This window comes from Phoca vitulina, unplaced genomic scaffold (genome assembly GCF_004348235.1).
Source record: "Phoca vitulina isolate PV1807 unplaced genomic scaffold, GSC_HSeal_1.0 scaffold3, whole genome shotgun sequence".
Classification (NCBI taxonomy): domain Eukaryota; kingdom Metazoa; phylum Chordata; class Mammalia; order Carnivora; family Phocidae; genus Phoca; species Phoca vitulina.
In genome coordinates this window covers 58,998,839-59,021,610 of record NW_022589706.1, presented here as the reverse complement: position 1 = coordinate 59,021,610, position 22,772 = coordinate 58,998,839, and the positions used below count along the sequence as shown (strand labels likewise).

Here is a 22,772-nt window from a genome sequence, read left to right as displayed (position 1 = left end):
ACAAATTGCTTCATATTTGGTGGCTTAAAGCAACACAAATTTATTATCTAACAGTTATTGAATCACAGATACAAGATGGGTCTCACTGGACTACGCTGGGCTAAAAGGTATTGGCAGAGATACATTCCTCTCTTAGTGCTCTGGAGGGGAATCTGTTCCCTTGGCTTTTCCAGCTTCCAGAGGACACACACGTCCCTTGCCTTGTGGACCCCTCCCTCCATCTTCAAAGCCAGCAACATTGTGTCTCCTTGACCATTCTTCTGTAGTCACGTCTCCCTCTTACTCTCAACACAGCTGGGAAAGGACCTCCAAAGTTAAGGAACCTTGTAAAGAAATTGGACCCACGTGGATAATCCAGGATACGCTACCCTCTCAAGATCCTTAACTCTCAATCTGCAAAGTCCCTTTTGCTATGTAATGAGATTATTTATAGTTCTAGGGACATCTTTTGGGGGCCATTATTCTGTCTTCCACAGGGTGGACTCTTGGGTAGTAGAGTTCAGCACATTTCGAGCAATCCAATTTGGATTGTTCAGGTTTCATAGAAAAGAGTATCCCAAAGAAGCAGTCATTCAAAGCATACCTCCTCCTTAGTTTGATAGCATTCCTTTTATTATCGGCACGTTATGTAGAACTTTATATTCTGTAGATCGCAGCGGTGTTGTACATGATATTACTAGACTGCCTTTTTTCTCCCTCACCTTTGCTGACTCACTTTAGTTTCCTTGTAACTTCAGGCACTAGTCTGCATTACTCCTGCATTTATTATTAATTGTATTTCAGTCTGCTTTCATGAGTCCACTTTATAATCCTTTATCTCAGAACAGTTGGTCTACGGAGGAGGCACAGAATTAACTCAGACAACGGTAGAGACAAGAAGCATCCTGTCTCTCTGCTGAACTAATCAGTTTCCTGCCATAGCAATTTATGCTCAAACGGTTTCCTGTTGTAATCTTGATTATCCTAATATGTTTATTTTAGGGTGGCTTGCATTCTTGAGTCTCAAATTAAAAAGCAAAAAAGTGCCCTAATATGATTCGTGCTCCTTGGTTTTTTTTAATTTAAATTTTGATTGGTGGATTTCCTTCCTTCATTACTTGGCAGTTTCATTTATTACTGATCGGAGGGCTCAAAAGTGTCAAAGTATATGATTTTTTAGATGTATATGAAAACTAAAATAGGCTTCTCTGGGGCATTGCTAAATGTGCTCAAGTGCAGATCTTGACCACCATTTTGGATGTTACAGAGAGGATTCAATCTCCAGGTGGTAAGAATAGGTTCATTTACAACTCTGAGACTGCAGATCGTGAATCACAGAGTATATTTCTTTATGCAAAGCATAGAGGGATGCCTTTAAGGTGTGTTGTCAGGATGTCAGGAGGGTTTCCTATCCTTACAAACATTATGAATGCTTACTAATTTCTGAAACTTACTTAATAGAGACGCCCACCTGTATTTGACATTTAGAACTATAGATTAAAGGGCAGCTAGCCCTGAGTATGAACTTACATTTATACTTAGGTATAAATGAATCATAGCAAATGTTTTCTAAGGTAGCTTTAAAAGCAGGGTAGAGGCAAAATTCTGTATTTAGCCCTTGGCAATCTGTGTCAGTACTCTATTAGGAACTGGGGGGTACAAAAATGACTATAATATGATATGGAAACCCACATTTTAATATGGAAGCACAGAAATGTGGGCAAAGTATAACTGGAGGGGCATGAGTGCCCCAACAGCAACATTTGTAAAGCACAGTAAGAACATAAGAGGAGGGATTTGCCAGAGTTACGAGATTGTCTCAGACAAACCTTACTGGGCTGATGACTCCAAACTGAGTTTTGAATAATGAATATGTTTACAGTTGATGAGGGACATTTCAGATGAAGTGTGTGTGGAATTATATTGAGTTATTCCGGCATGCTTTGGGAAGCACTAGGCTGAGGCTTACCCAGCGTGCCAGTGAAAGGGAACAGCGAAAGATGGTGTGGGCTTTAGGCAGGAATCCCATTAAGGAGGCTTCCTCTGTCTTTTAGGAAGTTTGAACCCACCCCAGGGATGATGAGAAGCCACTGGAGAGATTTGATCAGTATAATCCCCTGAAAGAAGCTTTGCTTGCTTCACAGCAGTATCTGCCCAGGTCTGGTCCTGGTGGGGATTAAGTTTGTATCCAACTGAGTTTCCATCAATTGAAATGGAAAGCCAGTGACAGATAATGCACCTTAGAGATGGCCAAAGCAAAGGATCGCTAACAAAGTAGATAGGAATAGAAGATGGAAGCTAAGTGAGCTAGAGAAAAATGAAGAGGTGATGTGAAAAAAAGGGACAAAGAGACCATAGCCTTGTGAAAAAATCTCAAGTGTCAGAGGGTCTTGTAGTGCAATGGCAGGATATTTGTTTTATTTTGTTCCTTTTAGAGAATATGTTTGCACAATGCTGGACTTAGAATGTAGTTTGCTAAATAATTCTTAGCAGTTAAATTATTAGGGATCAATTTAACTTTGACTATATTGTTACCAGTAATATTACTTTCTAACAGGAAATTTGTTGCAGCTTGGTGTTGTATAAATTTTGTTTTGTGTGAGTGTTTTTAAAGTATTAGTGGCAAACATTTAAATCTCATCTTTCAACTGAAAAATGACAAAATAACTTAAAATGTCTGTTTTCAGGCACATTTAGATTGTGTCAGCAACCCACCTCCTTGAAAATCTTATGCTCGGGAGCTCTTATAAAGATAGAAAGTCTGGAAATAAAGCCCTGAACAGAGGCCCTAATATTTTTCACACATTCTTATTCATTCATTTAATATTTTATGTAAATATCTTTTTTTAAAAGATTTTATTTATTTATTTGACAGAGAGATAGAGAGAGCACAAGTAAGCAGAGCGGCAGGCAGATGGAGAGGGAGAAGCAGGTTCTCTGCTGAGCAGGGAGCCTGACGTGGGGCTCGATCCCAGGACCCTGGGATCATGACCTGAGCTGAAGGCAGACACTTAACCTACTAAGCCATCCAGACGCCCCTTATGTATATCTTACGAAATGATTTGTTCATTGTTCAGAGATTAAAATTTCACAGATGTCTAATCAATAACTCAAAAATAACAGTGTTACTTACATTTTAGACAGTGGTCCTCATTTTTTTTTTCCCTACCCTAAATAACGGGAAGCTCTCAGAGCAGTAGTGGTAAGATTTCCAATGGTGGTGATTCTCCCTGAAGGGAAAGGGCGGGACAGTTAAGGGTCTCCAGGGTTTAATGCCATTTGGAAAAGCCCTTGTAGTAGGCTGAATAATGGTCCCTAAAGAAATGCAGGTCTTAATTCCTGGAAACTGTGAATGTTATCTTCTATGGCAAAAGGGACTTTGAGATGTGATTAAAATAAGGATCTTTGAGATGTGATTAAATTAAGCTCCTGAGTGTAAGGAGATTAGCGTAAGGAAGAGGACAAGGCAGTGTGACCCCCGGGGGCAGAGATTGGGGGATGCAGCTACTAGCCAGGGAATGCTGACAGTCACCGGAAGCTCAGAGAGGCAAGCAACAGCTAGAGCCCGGGAACCTGTAGAAGGAACCAGTTCTACTAATGCCTCATTTTAGCTTTATAAGACTCAGTTGGGACTCCTGACTTCCAGAACTGTAAGAAAATAAGTTTCTGTTGTTTTAAGCCATCGAATTATGGTAATTTGTTACAGCAGCATTAAGAAACTAGTACAGTCATTAAATGATTCTGCTATTCCCCAGGGCTGGGGATCACTGCTTAGGGCTATCAATTTCGGTAATTCTTATGTAATATGTTTTCAGATCAACTCAGAAAAACTGTTCATGGAGTCTCAAGAGGTTGTAAAATGGAAGACAATGACATATTCTTCAAAATGGTAGCAATGGTTACACGGTTATTAAAAAATCAGTATGCATTTTTTAAAATTAGAATTACCTTTCCGTTTTGAGTAACCATAACATAAATGAGCATAATGTTTTATATATTGAGTAGAATTTACTTACTGTTTTCAGAGTGGCAAGGAGTTATTGGAAGAAATAGGCTTCTAACTGTTAAAAGTATTTGAGGCATATATGTTGTTAGAACCATTTGACAACAGGGATCCATGGACAGCTTTCTCGGGGTGCTTGTTATTTGCCAGAAGAGGCCAGTACCATCCCATTCATATTCAGATATTGAACCACTGAATCCCTTGAAAGCTAGAAAGTGACCTTTTTACTGTTAGGGAAAAGCAAAGAATTTGAACATTCAACTAATAAACTATGTCTCTGAAACTATGGTGTAGACCTCATTCACTGTACCAGTTTGGTATCAGGAACAAGAAATGTATCAAAGTCATAAATATCCCCTCTAAAGCTTTTATATTAAAATTTTAACCAAAATCCTCAAAAAGTTACCCTGTCAGGTTAGAAAATGGTACTGGTTTGGTGATACTTAAAGGAAATTAAAATTAAACAATTATTTATGTGATTATTTGTTGAACATTTCTCTCACTTTATAGTCTAGTAATTTCCTGAAGTCAGTACTGTGTGTATTTTACTCCTCATTGTAAACCAGGCATCTTACACAGTAAACACTTATCCTCCTTGAACTATTTCAATTCTTAAAATTGAAACACTTGACAACTTTTTATCTGGAAGACCACCTCAAAGTAGGGTACCTTGTTGCCAGTTTTAATTAAAATTCTGTCAACTATGGAGAAGCATTTTGCATGAGAGGATTTATGGTACAATCTTAGTTCTTTGTATGATTTTCACTGATTTTATTTAAAAGGTATCCTTTATAATATATCTATAATAGAAAATGTGGCCTTTGCCTTTCTATACAATAGGAACTGAGATGCAAGTACGTAAGGATTGTTAACTATAATAAAATTCTGAAGTAGAAGCAGTTTAACTCTTGTCTAGTTGCTTCTCTATATACCCCAGAGGGATTTCTAACCTGAAGACTGTGAACTTGGGTGGAAAAAAAAAAATCTTTATTTTTACTTCCAACTGAAATTTATCATTTTCTTCATTTATAAATGTAGGCTGCTATCCACAGAAGTATTGGCAGTTCTGGAGACTTTGTCAGCAATAGTAATCACAGATATCCTATGTCACATATAGTTCTTAAGATATTTTTGAAATATCTTTTACAAATATCATAACTTCAAAAGTTAGGGTAGTTCCCAGACCTACTATTGTATCTCATTATTTAATGAATTATTTATATTTATCACAAATTTTGTGGGGTTTTTTTTTTTACAGATCAGATAATTATATCTCAATATAATTGGATTCCTTAAAATCCTTTGTATTTTAATTTAGCTTAATTATTCTGGGAAGGGATCTGTAGGTTCACGGGATTGCGGGAGAGGGGCATAGAATAAAAAAGGTTAAGGAAAAACCCCTGCAATAGAAAATCTGTCCACACAGGATGCTTTTAATCTAAGACTACTTAAAAAATTTAAATCTTTCAATTCATTTTAATGCGTATTTTCAAGGATAAAAGAGAGAGACAACATCATTTAAAATGTTGCAGAATAGTGTCCTCTGTGCACCTGGGCTTTCCATGACAAAAGAAATCTACACCAATGATAGTTGGAAGACTTTTTCTAGTAATGATCATAGTAAAAGAGCCCTCATGCAAAGCAGAAATTTTTAGGCACTATCATTAGTGAATTATAGAGTGTGTTGAGTTTGCAAACTATTCCGTAAGGGGAAAAGTTCTCATTTTTGTGTGAAGTTATTTCTCACCATCTGTTGAGTCTGTATCCTGCTCATTGAGGATCCTCACATCCATCCTTTACAGCTGCTTTTCGTTAACAAAGACATCAGCTGCATCCTTCCTTTTTCCTTAAATTAAAAATGGGAGCAGAAGAGGTTAAAAAAACTTATCATGTACTGAAACATGAGTGAAATATTAGAAAATATGGATGTTTTCATCATTGTTTAGCTTAGAAGTTATGCTGAGTTTATGGCAGATTTGTTTTACTATCAGGATGGCAGAAATGACAGTCCTATGGTTGTATCGTTTGGCATAACCAGACACTCTGCAGAATTACAGATGTAAGGCTAATGAGGTGGCAAACAAAGGCTTTCTGGAGTGTTGTCAATTAGAGTGTGTTCTACAGCTGCAGATAAATATCGAATATGCTGGAAATGATAAATGTTCACTTTGCTCTAGTGTCCTTGGCCAAAGTTCTCCGTCCTCAAGGGAAAACTGCAAGCTCATTTTTCCTTGGTGCATTTAAGACATTACATAAAGATCTCATAAATCTTAATTTAAAAAACCATTTTAAAAAGTTATCTTTTTAAAGCCCAATTTGCTTATAAGTAAGTTGAGCTTTCGTGATGAGGATATATCGGACTGTAGCTCCGTGGAATCATTTTCTTAGCCAGCAACAGCTGTGCTATTCTCTCTAAATAGTAATAATGCTTCTATATTGCACTTGCTTTTTATTGTTGAGGAGGGCTCTTGGTGCCTTTATTGAGTTACTTTGAGAGTAGCCTGATTTTTTTTTGGAATGCACAATAAAACAGAAGTAATTTAAATTTTAATATGCCTTCCTTGCACCATTAATTAAAATGATTTATGTTTGGTTCCCTCCTTGAAATGGAGTGTGATGTTAGTACTTATTGCTTCCATGGTGATGTTTTCCAACAGAACAGCATTTGCAAAACAGGGTATCGAACTCTTCCTGGTCTTAGTTTATTTGCTTTGACAGCAGCCCCTTTCCTTAACTCTTAGCCAGATACACTCTCACACTGTTCTTCCCAGTCCCCATTTGGCATTTTAAATTATATTTATTGTCCAGACCTCCCACTGGTTATTTATTTGTTCAAAGTAGGAATCTTTGATCACTGATGAGTCTGTCAAGGAGGAAAGGAGAGGGAGGATGAGATAGCTCAGACCATATTTTGATTTGGATGATGAAAGCGTCTAACTTGGTGAGATTCAGAAAAAAACTTCCCAAATACTAATGTAATAGAACTTTGTGTTTTTGCACTTCAGAGGGAAGGCACTACATTTGCTCTCTGATCTTATCAAAAAGAAAAGGAAGAAGGAAAGGAAGGCCCGCATCTATTTCAAACAAACTTTTCCAAACACTGAGAGTGACTTCTCTATTGTTTGTGGGCTCTTAGTCGCTTAGATGACATTGCTGATAAATTGGGCATTTGTTTTTGTCACTGGCAAGAATCAGTCCTGAAACACTACTTGATCTACAGGCGTTGTATGGTATCTTTTTTTTAATCCAAGGCAGTTCACTGTTGACAGTTCTTTTCACTCTTTTCTGAATATTGGAACATATGATTGCATCAAGCTGGCTGCAGGCTCCAGTGCTGACATTTTCTAGCGCAAAGAATGCCCACATCACTCGAACATTTGAAAAGTGTTAATGAGCAGATCAAAAGGACTGTTGCCTGAAGCAGCTAACTTTTTTTTTTTTTTAAGAAATCGGCTTTCCTCCAAACTGAAATCTTCATTCTAGCAGCTAAGTAGATGAGATGTAATCCTCCCTGATGATGATAATAACAAATGAAAAAAAAAATTGGAGGAGAATCAAACTCTACATATGGTTCATAAAGTGGTGAAAGTGTTTTCCAGAATCTTCAATACAGAACTAAAGGATGCTAAGTGGAAAAAATCCTGGCAACTAGGCAATATTATGCCTTTTAAAATCTGCAAATTCTCATAAAATATGGTGCATATGAATACATCCTTTTCTGAAATGGATGTGTTCTTGCACTATTTAGTACAAGAATGGGATTCTCATGACTGTTATTTTTAATGTATTTACACTGACAGTAAGGTTTCCTTTTCTCCTGCACTAGTTTTGCTGAAATGTAGGGATATCAGTTGGACACAGATTTTTTTCCATTTTGACTTTTGAGCCAAATGGCTTCAGATTATTTTCATCCTCTTTTGTTACTTATGAGGCCCTGTAGTAGATTGGTGAGAGGGAACATTTTGAAACATCACATAAAAATCATTTTATTTTCTGTTCCAACATTTCTAGGTCAGTGATGTTGGCCATATTAATTAACAAGTTATGTCTCTATAAAGTGGGAATGATAGGCTCTTTCATAGTTACTATAAGGTTTTAATTAAAGTCTATCTATCTACCTGCCTGCCTACCTACCTACCTACTATTTATTCATCCATCCACCCATTAATCCATTTATCCATCCATTCATGCATTCTAGAAATTAACAACTACTCAACACATCTTCGGCTTTTTCTTTTACACCCTTTCTCTTTGCAGTCGAACCTTATTTTAAAAGGATGTCATTTGGCAGAAGAAGTCAAACTCAGAGTTTGGAGATAGATGGACCTGGGTCCTGGATTTGAGTCCTAATTCTGTTTTCTCTTTGTGTACCCTTGGGCAAGTTATTGAAATTAGAGTCTTCCTCTCCTTATATTTAAAATGGGGATAAGCGGGGCACCTGGGTGGCTCAGTCAGTTAATTGTCTGCCAGGGTCCCGGGATCGAGCTCCACATGGGGCTCTCTGCTCAGCAGGGAGCCTTCTTCTCCCTCTCCCTGCCGCTCCCCCTACTTGTACTCTCTCTCTCTGTCAAATAAATAAATAAAATCTTAAAAAAAATGGGGATAAGTATAGTAACTTCATAGGGCTCTTAGGAGAATATGAGAAATATAGAGTGTGTGACATATAGCCGCACCAATAAAGGGTGATTACTGTTAATAGTAATAACAGCAGAGATGAGCCTTAGCTGTGGTTCAGTTTCTGAAGGTTCAGCCTTAGCTTTTTGTGGTGGTGGTTGTGTTCCTTATTTTACTAGATAAAAATTTGATTTAAGTAGAGTTTTAATGGCTGTATTCCATTGTTAACAATGTAGAAAATGTACTTGCTAGAATTTCAAAGTCAACTTAAACTTATAATTAGTCATGCATTTAGACATACATAAGATTAATTACACATTATTGGAAACACAAACCCTAATGTTCTTTTCTGGAACAAGGTGAATACAAATGTATATTGATACATGGCCTGCTTAATTATGGAAAGGCATAGAAGCAAAAGGCCTGGTGGAAAAATTGTGATATGTATTTTTTAATGTTCTATCAGAATTTTCATGTTGGAAATGACCTAAAATTAATCAAATTTATTTCCTAGATGAAGAAACTTAGGATGGTCTTACGTCTTCCCATCTGCCATTGACTTAATTAGTTCTCTGATTTTATTGGTTGAAAGAGAAATTTGATGCTTCATTTTCTTTGAAACGAGCAATATTTTAGTTTCATGGGAACCTGTATCTATCTGTTTATCATTTATATTTTTTTCCCTCAGTATTTTTCTTTAAATTTAAGAGGTTGGCTATGAGCCTTTGTGAACATTCTCAGCTAGTTCCTTCAGGTCACTTTCAATCGTATTTTAGAATCTGCTATTTTCAGAGCACTTTATTAGGCACTGGTGATACTTATAAAGAAGGAGAAATGATTATTGCCCTTAAGAAATCTACACTCTTAAGAGATAATTGAAAAATTCCCAAATAAACATATAAGCCCAAGTTAATGAAGCATGAATGATTCAACTGTGCAGCAACGTTTATTTTTAGAAGTTTTCAAGCTTCTAGATAGACCAGTAGGAAGGTTGGATGGGACTTAACATGGAAATGGCCATCTTATTTGGGACAAGCAAAAGGATCTTTACTTTTTCTGGACTAGAGAGCCATATAAAGGGATATTTGTAGATAAGATGTGCGGGCCGAACTGCATGATAGGGAGGCATTTGAACAATGAGAATAGAAAAACTGGCTAATATAAATGTACTGAAAAGGAGCTTTGGTTTTCCAGGTTGTGGCTTATGATACCAGGTAAAGGGTCTCTACTAAAGGGAAAAAATGCAAAGGTGCCTTTTATTATCCTGTTATCCATTTGTCAGCAGTGGTCATACGAGGTTTTATTTTATTTTATTTTATTTTAATTTAATTTAATTTTATTGTATTTTATATTTTATTTCTTATTTTTAAGTAGACTCCATGCCCAGCATGGAGGCCAGTGTGGGGCTTGAACTCATGACCCTGAGGTCAAGACCTGGGTTGAGATCAAGAGTCGGATGTTTAACTGACTGAGCCACCCAGGCACCCCATGTCATATGAGGATTTTAAATTGAAACTCAATTTGCCCATATCACGCTAAAACTAGATGCTATGCAGGATAATGAGTATGACAAGTATGACATGAAAAAGGATGAGTCATGGAGGAGGATGTTCAGTAATTTTCAGGAGGATATACCATAGAACCAGATTGGGGATACTGTTTATGTCTTCAGAAATACATACCAGTACAAGATGTACAGGTAATAAGCAGAGTAAATTTGAAATCCTCACAAGAAAATGAAAATGAGTTCAAATACATTGTACTCAGACTTAGTGAAATGAAGGATGTACCTTGGTCTTTTTCTAGTGAAAGATCTCCAGAGAGCATTTTAAAGTAATTTGCAAAACTAAGAGTAGAAGCATGATTTGTAAGGATCTTCTAATAAAAGTCAGTAATTCATTGATTTCAATTGTGGTCATTGGACCCACTGATCTATTTTGACCAGAGAAACAATTAGCCTTCTGTTAGGAAAATATACCTGGTTACACAGGTTAGAATGAGGGATGGGTTAGAGATAGAAAAACAAGATAAATGTCTAATTTAAGTAAGTAGAGCATGTAGACATTGATGCCAAAAAAGCTATGGTAATTATCGACTATTAATCAATGTTATCAGTGTGTTATTAATTAAAATGCATAGAGTGGAAGTAAAGACTGACGGGGTGCATCTGTTTGGTCTGAGTACCATACATTTATTTATAATGGCTTGGTTACACTTAAAATGCTGCTATTGGTTCTGGAAACCCCACTTGGAGATATTGATCAAATGAGTATGTACTAAGACAATGGACCAAGATGACCAAATAACTCAGGACCATCGCATGAGGAATAGTTGTGATATTTAGCTTCCAGATGAGTAGGGCTCAGTAGATACATGGTTATTATTCTAGTATTCAAAAATAGGAACTGCTCTCTTCTGGAAGAAAGATTAGTTTGTGTGTGTGTGTATGTGTGTGTGTGTGTGTGTGTGTGTTTCCACATCCTAGGATCAGGACTAAAGAGTGGAAACTACAGAGAGGGAGGCTTTGGCTTCTTTGGGGGGAAAAACTTTCAAATGATGTGAATTCCTTGCCAGTGGAATGAATTGCTTTGTGAGGTAGTGAATTTCTTTTTATTACAGGAATTCAAACATAGTTGGACTACAACTTGGTGAGAAGTTTTCAGAATATTGAAGTTTTGGTTGAATGTGAATTGGAGAAGTTGAAAAATGTTGTACTAGATATTTTTAAGGTCCAGAGAATTATGAGTTTATGATTTTAGGTGGTAATAGAATGCAAAGAATCCTTCCTTCTTCCCTTGTTCTTCCTCTCTTTCCTTCCTTTCCTTCTTCCTTCCTTCCTTCCTTCCTTCCTTCCTCACTCTCTCTTTGTCCTTTCCTCCCTCCTTTTTTCTCCCTTTCCCACCTCCATCCTTTTTCTCTCCTCCTAACTTCCTTCTATTCCTTCCTTCCTTACAAAACAGAAAATCTATTTTGTGCCAGACACTTTACTAAATCCTGGGAATACAGTGAGCAACAAAGCAGACATAAATTTCCTCTTTGTGGAAATTACACTTTTATGGAGCCAGATAAAATTATCAACTCTGATAGATGCTAGGGAACCAATAGGCATTTATGCATATGAAGGGAATCTTATTCACATTGGGAAGACTGAGGAAAGTCCTGGGGTGGTAAGGTGAGGGACAGAGAGAGAGAAATATTTCAAAAAAATCTGTTGGACATGGTAAATGATTTGGTAAAGTCATTTAGAACTGAAGAAGAAATTATAGATTATGTGAAAATTTTAAGACTGCAACTAGAAGGAGTAATTTACTTGAAAGAAACAGGGAAAAAAAGTTGGCCCTTTTGATCCCTTTGAGTGCGAAATATTGATAGATCTGGTTTTCACTGACCGAGTTTGGACGTGTAGTTTGATAATGATATGATGTGCTTCCTTTCTATAAAGGAAATGTACCTGTAGCTTGATCATCTTAACTTTATTTTATTTTACTGCAGCATTATTTTAAATCTTAAGCCTCCACTGGCATTTTTTTCTGGGGTAATTATAAAAATCCAGAGTTTTTATCCTTCAAAATTACCAGAAAGAATGGAAATTTTATGTTTGTTGATAAAATAAAATTGAATTATTAAAAGGGCTGAATAGAAATAGCGGCATTATTTGTAGTATTCAAATTTTTGAATGAGTTAGAGGTTCAGTCTAACTAAATGTCTGGATGTCTAGTCTAACTAAATGACTAGATGTCTGGTCACATCTTTGTGGAGATTGTATCTATCTGAGATTTAGATCCAAACTAAAATTTGAACAATGAAGATATTATACATAAAGAAAATTAAGAGTTCTCTAAACATTATCAATAGCAGTACATTTTAAAAACCTTTCACTATGGAAAATTTCAAACACGTACAAAGAGAAAGTCTAAAATAATGAATTCCCTCCTGTCTCTTTTGCTCAGCTTCAATGATTCTCAATTTATGACTGATCTTATTTCATCTATAACCCCCTCCACTTACCCACCCCAAATTATTTTGGTGAAGTATCAGAATCATATCATTTAATCTGAAAATTTTTCAGTATATATCTTTAAATGATAAGCAGTCTTTTAAAAACAATATCCATTGCAAGAAATACTAAAGGGGACCCTTTCAGCGGGAAGGAGAGATCAAGGGCAACAAAGACTAGAAAGGCACAGAGGTAATCTACAGAATGGTGACTTTACAGGTAATACAATGGCACTAAATTCATACCTATTAATAATGACTCTGAACGTAAATGGACTCAGTCCTCTGATCAAAAGACATAGGGTATCAGAATGGATAAAACAAAAAACAAAAAAAAAAACAAGACCCATTGATAAGCTGCTTACAAGAGACTCATTTTAGACCCAAAGACACCCCCAGATGGAATGTGATGGGGTGGAGAACCTTCTGGTATGCTACTGGACACCAGGAGAAAGCTGGAGTAGCCATACTTACATCAGACAAACTAGATTTTAAACCAAAGACTGTAATAAGAGATGAAGAAGGGCACTATATCATAATAAAGGTATCTATCCAACACGAAGATCTAACAATTGTAAATATTTATGTCCCCAACTTGGGAGCAGCCAGATATGTAAATAAATTAATAACAAACTCAAATAAACTCATTGATAATAATACAATAATAGTAGGGGACTTTAACACCCCACTTATAGCAATGGACAGATCATCTAAGCAGAAGATCAAGGAAACAATGGCTTTGAATGACACACTGGACCAGATGGACTTAACAGACATATTCAGAGCATTTCATCCTAAAGCAGCAGAATACACATTCTTTCTGAGTGCACGTGGAATCTTCTCCAGAATAGATCACGTCCTGGGTCACAAATCAGGTCTCAACCAGTACAAAAAGATTGAGATCACACCATGAATATTTTCAGATGACAATGCTATGAAACTTGAAGTCAACCACAAGAACAAATTTGGAAAGACCACAAATACATGGAGGTTAAAGAACATCCTACCAAAGAATGAATGGGTCAACCAGGAAATTGAAGAAGAAATTAAAAAAATACAGGGAAGCAAATGAAAGTGAAAACATGACAGTCTAAAACCTTTGGGATGCAGCAAAGACAGTCACAAGAGTGAAGTATATAGCAGTATAGGCCTATCTCAAGAAGCAAGAAAAGTCTCAAATGCACAACCCAACCTTACACCTAAAGGAGCTGGAAAAAGAACAGCAAATAAAGCCTAAAACCAGAAGAAGAAGGGAAAGAATTAAGATTAGAGCAGAAATAAATGATGTAGAAAAAAACAAAACAGTAGAACAGATCGATGAAATTAGGAGCTGGTTCTTTGAAAGAATTAACAAAGTTGATAAACCCCTAGCCAGACTTACCAAAAAGAAAAGAGAAAAGACCCAAATAAATAAAATCACGAATGAAAGAGGAAAGATCACAACCAATACCTCAGAGATACAAACAAATTATAAGAGAATATTATGAGCAATTATATGCCAACAAATTGGGCAATCTGGAAGAAATGGATAAATTCCTAGAAACGTATAAACTACCAAACCTGAAACAGGAAGAAATAGAAAATTTGAACAGACCCATAACCAGCAAAGAAATTGAAGCAGTAATCAAAAATCTGCCAGCAAACAAGAGCCCAGGGCCAGAGGACTTCTCAGGTAATTCTACCAAACATTTAAAGAAGAATTTATACCTCTTCTTCTGAAGCTGTTCCAAAAAATAGAAATGGAAGGAAAACTTCAAATTCATTCTATGAGGCCAGTAATACCTTCATTCCAAAACCAGACAAAGACCCCGCCAAAAAGAATTATAGACCAATATCCCTGATGAACATGGATGCAAAAGTTCTCAAGATATTAGCTAATCGAATCCAACAGTACATTAAAATGATTATTCACCATAATCAAGTGGGATTTATTCCTGGGCTGCAGGGGTGGTTCAACATCTGCAAATCAATCAGAGTGATACACCACATTAATGAAAGAAAGGATAAAAACCATATGATCCTCTCAATAGATGCAGAAAAAGCATTTGACAAAATACAGCATTCTTTCTTGATAAAAACCCTCAAGAAAGTAGGGATAGAAGGAACATATCTCAACATCATAAAGGCCATATACAAATGCCATATACAGCTAATATCATCCTCAATGGGGAAAAACAGAGTTTTTCCACTAAGGTCAGGAACATGACAGGCATGTCTGCTCTCACCACTGTTATTCAACATAATACTAGAAGTCCTAGCCTCAGCAATCAGACAATAGAAAGAAAGAAAAGGCATCCAAATTGGCAAGGAAGAAGTCAAACTTTGACTATTTGCAGATGACATGATACTCTATGTAGAAAACCTGAAAGGTTCCACCAAAAAATTGCTAGCGGTAATACATGAATTCAGCAAAGTTACAAGATATAAAATCAATGTACAGAAATCTGTTGCATTTCTATACACCAATAATGAAGCAGCAGACAGAGAAATCAAAGAATTGATCCCATTTGCAATTGCACCAAAAATCGTAAGATACCTAGGAATAAACCTAAGCAAAGAGGTAAAAGATCTGTATGCTGAAAACTATAGAACATTTATGAAAGAAATTGAAGAAGACATAAAGAAATGGAAAAACATTCCATGCTCTTGTATTGGAAGAATAAACATTGTTAAAATGTCTAAACTACCCAAAGCAATCTACATATTCAATGCAGTCCCTATAAAAATAACACCAGCTTTTTTCATGGAGCTAGAACAAACAATTCTAAAATTTGTATGGAATCAGAAAAGACTCTGAATAGCTAAAGTAATATTGAAAAAGAAAAGGAAAGCGGAGGCATCACAATTCCTGACTTTAAGCTGTAATCATTAAGACAATATGGTGCTGGCACAAAAACAGATGCATAGATCAATAGAACAGAATAAAGAACCCAGAAATGGACCCACAATTGTATGGCCAACTAATCTTCAACAAAGCAGGAAAGAATGTCCAATGGAAAAAAGACAGTCTCTTCAACAAGTGGTGTTGGGGAAATTGGACAGCAACATGCAGAAGAATGAAAGTGGACCTCTGTCTTACACCATACACAAAAATCAATTCAAAATGGATGAAAGATCTAAATGTAAGACAGGTAACCATTAGAATCCTTGAGGAGAAAACAGGCAGTAACCTCTTTGACTTCAGCCATAGCAACTTCTTACTAGACATGTCTCTAAAGGCAAGGGAGACAAAAGCAAAAATTAACTAATAGGATTTCATCAAGATAAAAAGCTTCTGCACAACAAAGGAAACAATCAACAAAACTAAAAGGCAACCTCTGGAATGGGAGAATATATTTGCAAATGACATATTGGATAAAGGGCTGGTCTCCAAAACCTATAAAGAACTTATCAAACCCAACACCCAAAAAACAAATAATCCAGTTAAGAAATGGGCAGAAGACATGAATAGACACTTTTCCAAAGAAGACATCCAAATGGCTAATAGACACATGAAAAGATGCTCAACATCACTCACCATCAGGAAAATACAAATCATAAGCACAATGAGATACCACCTCACACTAGTCAGAATGGCTAAAATTAACAACACAGGAAACAACAAATGTTGGTGAGGATGTGGAGAAAGGGGATGCAGTTATAAAGTGAAGCATCCCTGGGACATTTTCAAACAATTTTTTCTCTTAGTCTAGAGACTTGGATGTGTACTTGAATTATCAGAAGCCATTGGCACTTGGTCAAAGATTTTCTTTTACCTTTTTTTTTTTTTTTTAAATCTGGGGGGAGGACAGAGGGAGAAGAGGGAGAGAGAATTTTAAGCAGGCTCCATGCCCAGCACAGAGCCCAATGCAGGGCTCGATTTCACAATCCTAACATCATGACCTGAGCTGAAGTCAAGTCAGATGTTTAACCGACTGAGCCACTCAGGTGCCCCCGATCAATAATTTTATATCATGATGGTGTGAAAGGTTATCTACCTCAGTGCTGGTAGAGGTCATTTAGATCAGATCTCAGGCTTCATTCCTCTCACATGAAGAATCAGCCATATACAATTTCATGAAAGAATATATTGAGTAATGATTCATAGAAAAGGCATCTTGGTTAAAAAGTTGATTTGCTTCTAGATTAATGGGTGGGGAAAGAGATAAGTTGATTTCCCCATCATCTCTTGCAAAGCAAGTTAACTTGTGCATTGTAAATTTATGAAAAAGTCAATGAGTCTTAGAAGGAAGATTTCAGTAGTAAATTCCTGCTCTGTTTGAAGGGACATACCATAGTCTTGTGGAAAATGTTTGCATATCTATGGCATAAAGATAAAATGAATGAATGAAAGAGTTTTGTGAATTGTTATGTGGTTGTTATCTAGCACTGTCTACCAGACCACTCCACAACCTAGGGTCTTCAAACAATTTAGTGTCTTCACAGTTCTGTGGAGACTGGCTCAGCTAGGAGATTCTCACTCTGGGGTTCTCTCATGTGATTGCAATCAGGGGGCAGCTGGGCTGGAGTCATCTAAAAGCTCGACAGGCCTCCAGGTCCAAGAGAGCCATGTTTGGCGCTTCGGCTGGGATGGCTGATATAGCTGGGGCCTGGCCAGGCACCTCTCATCACCCAGCCTTTTTGTAAGGTTATCCTGGGGTTCTTCCTCCTCCTGGCCCGATGGTCTCAAGGTAGACTTCTGGCATGACAGCAGGCTTCCTCCAGAGTGAGTGTCCCAGGGATGCTGAGGGAAGTGGAAAAGCTTCTTCTGACCAGCTGCAGAAGTCACGTGGCACCACTTGTACCTCATGCTAGTTAGTCAGAAGCCTGTTACAGGAGAGCGTGTATTCAAAGGGAGAGCATACCCACTGAGAGGCAAGGTTCACTGGGGACACCTTTGGCACTACCGCTGTATGTTACTAATCGAGTTATTTTTACACATCTTTGCTGTCTCCTTGTTATGCCACCAAAATTTTTACCTTTGGCTTTTTGTTTTTTGTTTTTTTTTGGGCAGGTTATCAAGGATCCTCCTCCACCACCACCTCCTGCACCAAAAGAGGTAAATAAGTGCCTAATGAGTGGTGTGGATCTTTTTTTTCTGTATTTAGATATTATCCCCAAATTTGATCAATTACCTTGCTGTTGGATAACTGTGATACCTATGTATTGACTTTTGAATTTATGAAAATTCATTGTTATTTTTCATCTTACGATTTCTTTCATGTGCTAGAGGAATAGGACCTTCAAAAACTGATAAATATAGACTGGCCGTGAGGCTTAATAGTGCACGGAGGTTTACTTTACTTTGTCTATCAATAGATCAATAGTCCTGATGTTACTTATTTTATCTATAGAAAGGTAGAAGATCCAAGCTGGAAGTTTAAAGGTGTTCATCCTTTCTTCAAAATGATTATTACTTTAGCCAAACTTACGTTAGCAACATGAAATCTGGAAGTAGTGCATTTTCAAAACTTCTTAACTGCCTATCTTTTTAGTACCAATTTTGCAGTTTAACTTAATATGTATGTTGATGCTTTAAATGGTTTTTGAAATGCTTTCCTACATTTAATGTCTTATCTTTTTAAATTTGAAGTAACAAATAGAATTGGAAAAAAAAAAACAAATGATGCTGCTCATAGTTAAGGAGCAACTTCTGGTAATCTGGTGAAATAAAGGAGATTCCTAAAATTGGGAGGGCAGGAGTCCTTATATTCTGTAGAACTCCACTTGAAATTTATGCATGTAAGCATAAGTACATCCAAATGCCCCGTATATAATTGTTACTCCATTTCTTCCATATCAGTGTCATTATTCAGAAAAATGTTTAAATGCGTGTTAGTTCTGACTAACCGGTATTTTAAGAAATTAATTAAACCCACTTTAAAAAACTTGTAATATTCTACATAGGAAGAAGAAGAACCTCTGCCTACGAAGAAATGGCCAACTGTGGATGCTTCCTATTATGGTGGTCGAGGGGTTGGAGGAATTAAAAGAATGGAGGTTGGTGTCTTTAAAAAAAAAAAAAAAAAAGAAGCTGCTAATCTGGAATATGTAATTCTAGAACTATTAAGCCATGGAAACTGTGCTTTTCAGAATTTCATAATAGCATCCAGTTTTATTTAACACTGGGTCTTTTTTGGATAATTTTTTTTTTTCTGTGGAATCATCCTGGCCATTTCAAAACTGTACAAGAAGAACTGACTTCATTAGTCAAAGAATTGCATTGATAAGATGTTTGAACTCTAAAGGACGAAACAAAGTTAGGGTTTTTCTCACTATTTTGGAAAAAATTACTGCAGACAGCATCAACTTTGTAGAAGCCAGCCACTTAAAGTAGCAATAATGCTTGTCTTTGAAAAGATCCAATAGTTATGTACTATTTAGGGATAAAAATGTTAAAATATTCATGGTATGGGTATGACCTTATCACAGATGTAGGGGAAGCACATTTAAGGCAGGTTTTTTTTACAGCTTTTAGTTACCACTTATGAACAATCATAATTAATTTTAAATATCATTTATAGAACTTTTAGACTGGCTCAAAGTGTGGATTAAAATTGAACTTTAATATCGTATCTTAAAAGTGAAATGAGGTCTTCTTACCACCACAGAAATAGTTTTCAAAGTGATGGATTAATTAATACTAAGCACTTATTGCCGGCACTGAGCCCTTAAGCACAGCCTAGACAGGCCAGCGTCCCACCTCAAGGAACAGTTGGAGGAGTTTTCTCATTGATAGGCTGACTTTATCATTAAACACAGATCCTGGCATCTCTCCCTTATAAGTTACCCTTTAACTTTACTTCTTGATAAGAAGGACTTTTTATGTGTTCTGCAGTCATTTCACATGTCTTCTCCTGTCATATGGGCTTTGTCCTATTACTGCCAGCAAAAATCAGTGAGCTAATTAACAACCTCACAACTGTTGCAATTTTCTCTTTTTTCTACATTTCAATAAAATTCAGATTCCCAAGGAGAGTTTCCCCTTTTCAGAATAAATTTCAGTATTCTGCTCAGACCTACTTAACGTGGTTGTCATTACCAAAGTGGTTATTCAAGTCATCTGATAGTGATTCTCACTTTCTTGACCACATTAGATCTTAAAATAATGCACACTTTCCCTAAAAGCATGCCGCTTTATTACTGAAATATCCTCTGAGACAGGTACCTCATTGCTAATAAGCCATGGAAAAGGCCGGTGCTAGAAGCTATTAAATTTGTCTTTTGGAGAAGATAGTGCATATGCGTTCGCATGTGGATGATTGAGAATATCAAACAGTCCAAGAGAACATGGCTAGGCTTAGCTCTTGTTGCTTGACACAGAATGAAGGCCATTTTCCTTCTGCTTCCCTTTGCTGTGTCATTCTAGGCTGGGAGGGGTGGGGAAAGAGTAGATTAGATAATTTTATGTATATGAAAAATAAACTTATAAATAAAAAAGTTACATATGGACATCTAAATATGGTCTGTCCCAACTTATTTTTAATTTACTTCACCCCATTCCAAAATGTGTGTGTAAAAACTGTATGCAAGGGGAAGAAAGGTTTGAAAAGCTGTACTACAAAATGTTAGTAGCTTTCTCTGGAGGGAGTGATTTTCAATTTGTGCTATGTATTTCCCTATTTTTTCCTAACTCCTTTGACAATGAGCATGCACTACTTTATATACAAAATATAAATTTAATTCAATTTTGAAATCTACATGTATAAAATACCACATGACAGTGAGATAAGGGTATGCTAGTAAGTGAGCCTTAAATGAATAATGTTTTTGCTGAAAACACTAGGAGTTATGACAGATTTTTGTTAGTCCAATATTCCAGTGTATCGAAGACTGAGATCTCTTTCTAAAGAAAACCATACCCATGAACCCCTGATGTGGTCCTGAGGTAAAAGGAATAATATTGGTTTATGGTCAAGAAAGCCATAGATCACGCACATTCATGAGTAACTTACATTTCAAGTTTCAAGAGTTACAATTCTTAATATGTGAAATTACATTGCCAGTCCTTTTCAGTTTAAGAAAATTTATGGAAAGGACTCATTCACTTTTAATAAATTGGGGTGCATTTTAGCTTTGGACAATTTTAGCTATGTTGTATGTGGTATTCCATCAATGAGGTGGAATGGGGATGAGAAAAAATGAGAAAGTAAATGTGAACATTACAAAGGGGAAACAGTACTTAAATATACACAATAAAAATTGAATCGAGAATTAAGCATCAATGAGCTCTCTCAAATCTGATCTTATTTATAAACTTTAGGGAAAATAGAAAACATAATCTATTTTTTTTTTTTAAAGATTTTATTTATTTATTTGAGAGAGAGAGAATGAGAGACAGAGCACATGAGAGGGAGGAGGGTCAGAGGGAGAAGCAGACTCCCTGCCGAGCAGGGAGCCCGATGCGGGACTCGATCCCGGGACTCCAGGATCATGACCTGAGCCAAAGGCAGTCGCTTAACCAACTGAGCCACCCAGGCGCCCAGAAAACATAATCTATTTTTAAACCATGCCTATTTAAACCTGGAAAGTATTTCCCTTAAAAAATACCTTTACCTGGGAAAAATAAATAGAATTATAGAAATTATGTGCACATCTGAATTACAGAACAAATCTTTGTAACTAAGGTTATTTTAAGCCAGGGTAGGGATTTTACGTAGATTTTTTTTTCTTACTCCTCCTTTAAATTAAATATTTAAATGCTATGGTAATGGCAATTTGCAGAAAGCTGGAACTGAGCTGATATTAATAACAGCTGTTAGCACAACTGATCCACAATACCTAATGACTTCAAATGTGTGTTTCTGCCAATTCAGCGTGAAACTGTTTTTTTGTTTCTTTCTCAATTCTGAAATTGCTCCTTTATGATACAACCTCCTAGTCATCCAAATATACTCTGGAAATTATGGAATTTTATTGTTTATTATGAAAGCCAAGTAGAGTTGGAAGAATTTAGCTATCAAGCTTGCCCTTGTTTTTTTTCTCCATAGTAAAAAAGCCAGGTATATTAATTCTGCTAAAGCTCCCGTTAGCAATTTATTCTTGTTTTTTTAAAAATCGTTTTTGACTATCTCAATGTGGTTAAACTAAAATATTAAAATGTATACATATAAATGTATATATATTTACAGGCATACCTTGTTTTATTGTGCTCTGCTTTATTGCGCTTCACCGATACTGTGTTTTTCACAAATTGAAGGTTTGTGGCAACTCTGCATTGAGCAAGTCTATCAGCGTCATTTTTCCAACAGCATTTGCTCACTTTGTGTCTTTGTGTCACGTCTTGGTAATTCTTGCAATATTTCAAACTTTTTCACTATTGTTGTATTTGTTATGATGGTCTGTGATCAGTGATTACCACTTGCTAAAAGCTCAGATGATGCTTAGAAATTTTTAGCAGTAAAGTATTTTTTAATTAAGGTATGTACATTGTTTTTTTAGACCTCACGCTATGGCACACTTAATAGACTACAGTATAGTAACATTTATATGCATTGGGAAACCAAAACATTCATTTGCCTCATTTATTATGCTATTTGCTTTATTGTCGTGGTCTGGAACCAAACCCGCAGTATCTCTGAGGTATGCCTATAATTGCTTTTGAGAGTTTTAGGAAAAATCCATAAAATATTTCCTAATTTTAGACTTTGAGATTGAGTGAGAATTATTTATTGTGTTGTTTGTGATGATGGTGATAAGGATGATGGACCAGCTACTTCATGAACTAACACTAAGGATTTAATTAATGAATTTCCTTTAGACCTCAGCAACTGTATTTCAGAGTCTAGGCCGTTAAGAGGTGAGTCTAGAAATACACTGAGTCAGAACTCCAGGTCAGGGGCGCCTGGGTGGCTCAGTTGGTTAAGCATCTGACTTGAGCTCAGGTCATGATCTCAGAGTCCTGGGATCGAGCCCTGTGTCAGGCTCACTGCTCAGCGAGGAGTCTGCTTCTCCCTCTGCCCTCCCTCTGCTTGTGCTCTCTTTCTCTTTCAAATAAGTAAATGAAAATCTTTAAAAAAAAAAAAAAAAAGAAAGAAAGAAAAGAACTCCAGGTCAGCCACCTTCGCGTTCTTTATCTGAGAATGGTGTCAGTGATTCTTAGAGGAGGAATATGATTACCCTTACCTCTCTGATGCCAACTGTGAAGGCTACGCTGGGGAGCTGTATATCTTAAATCTGTAATTTCTGAATAGATGTAACA

At 36.5% G+C, this 22,772-nt stretch overlaps 1 protein-coding gene across 1 annotated transcript in view; it reads left to right on the top strand.

Moving 5' to 3' along the window:
* ANTXR2 (ANTXR cell adhesion molecule 2) overlaps positions 1-22,772 on the top strand; it is an 88,085-nt gene that overhangs the window by 59,500 nt on the left and 5,813 nt on the right. The window contains exons 9-10 of the mRNA XM_032400619.1: positions 17,586-17,630; positions 18,479-18,571. Of these exons, the coding sequence (XP_032256510.1) occupies positions 17,586-17,630; positions 18,479-18,571 (138 nt within the window). The remainder of the gene's footprint in view (positions 1-17,585; positions 17,631-18,478; positions 18,572-22,772) is intronic.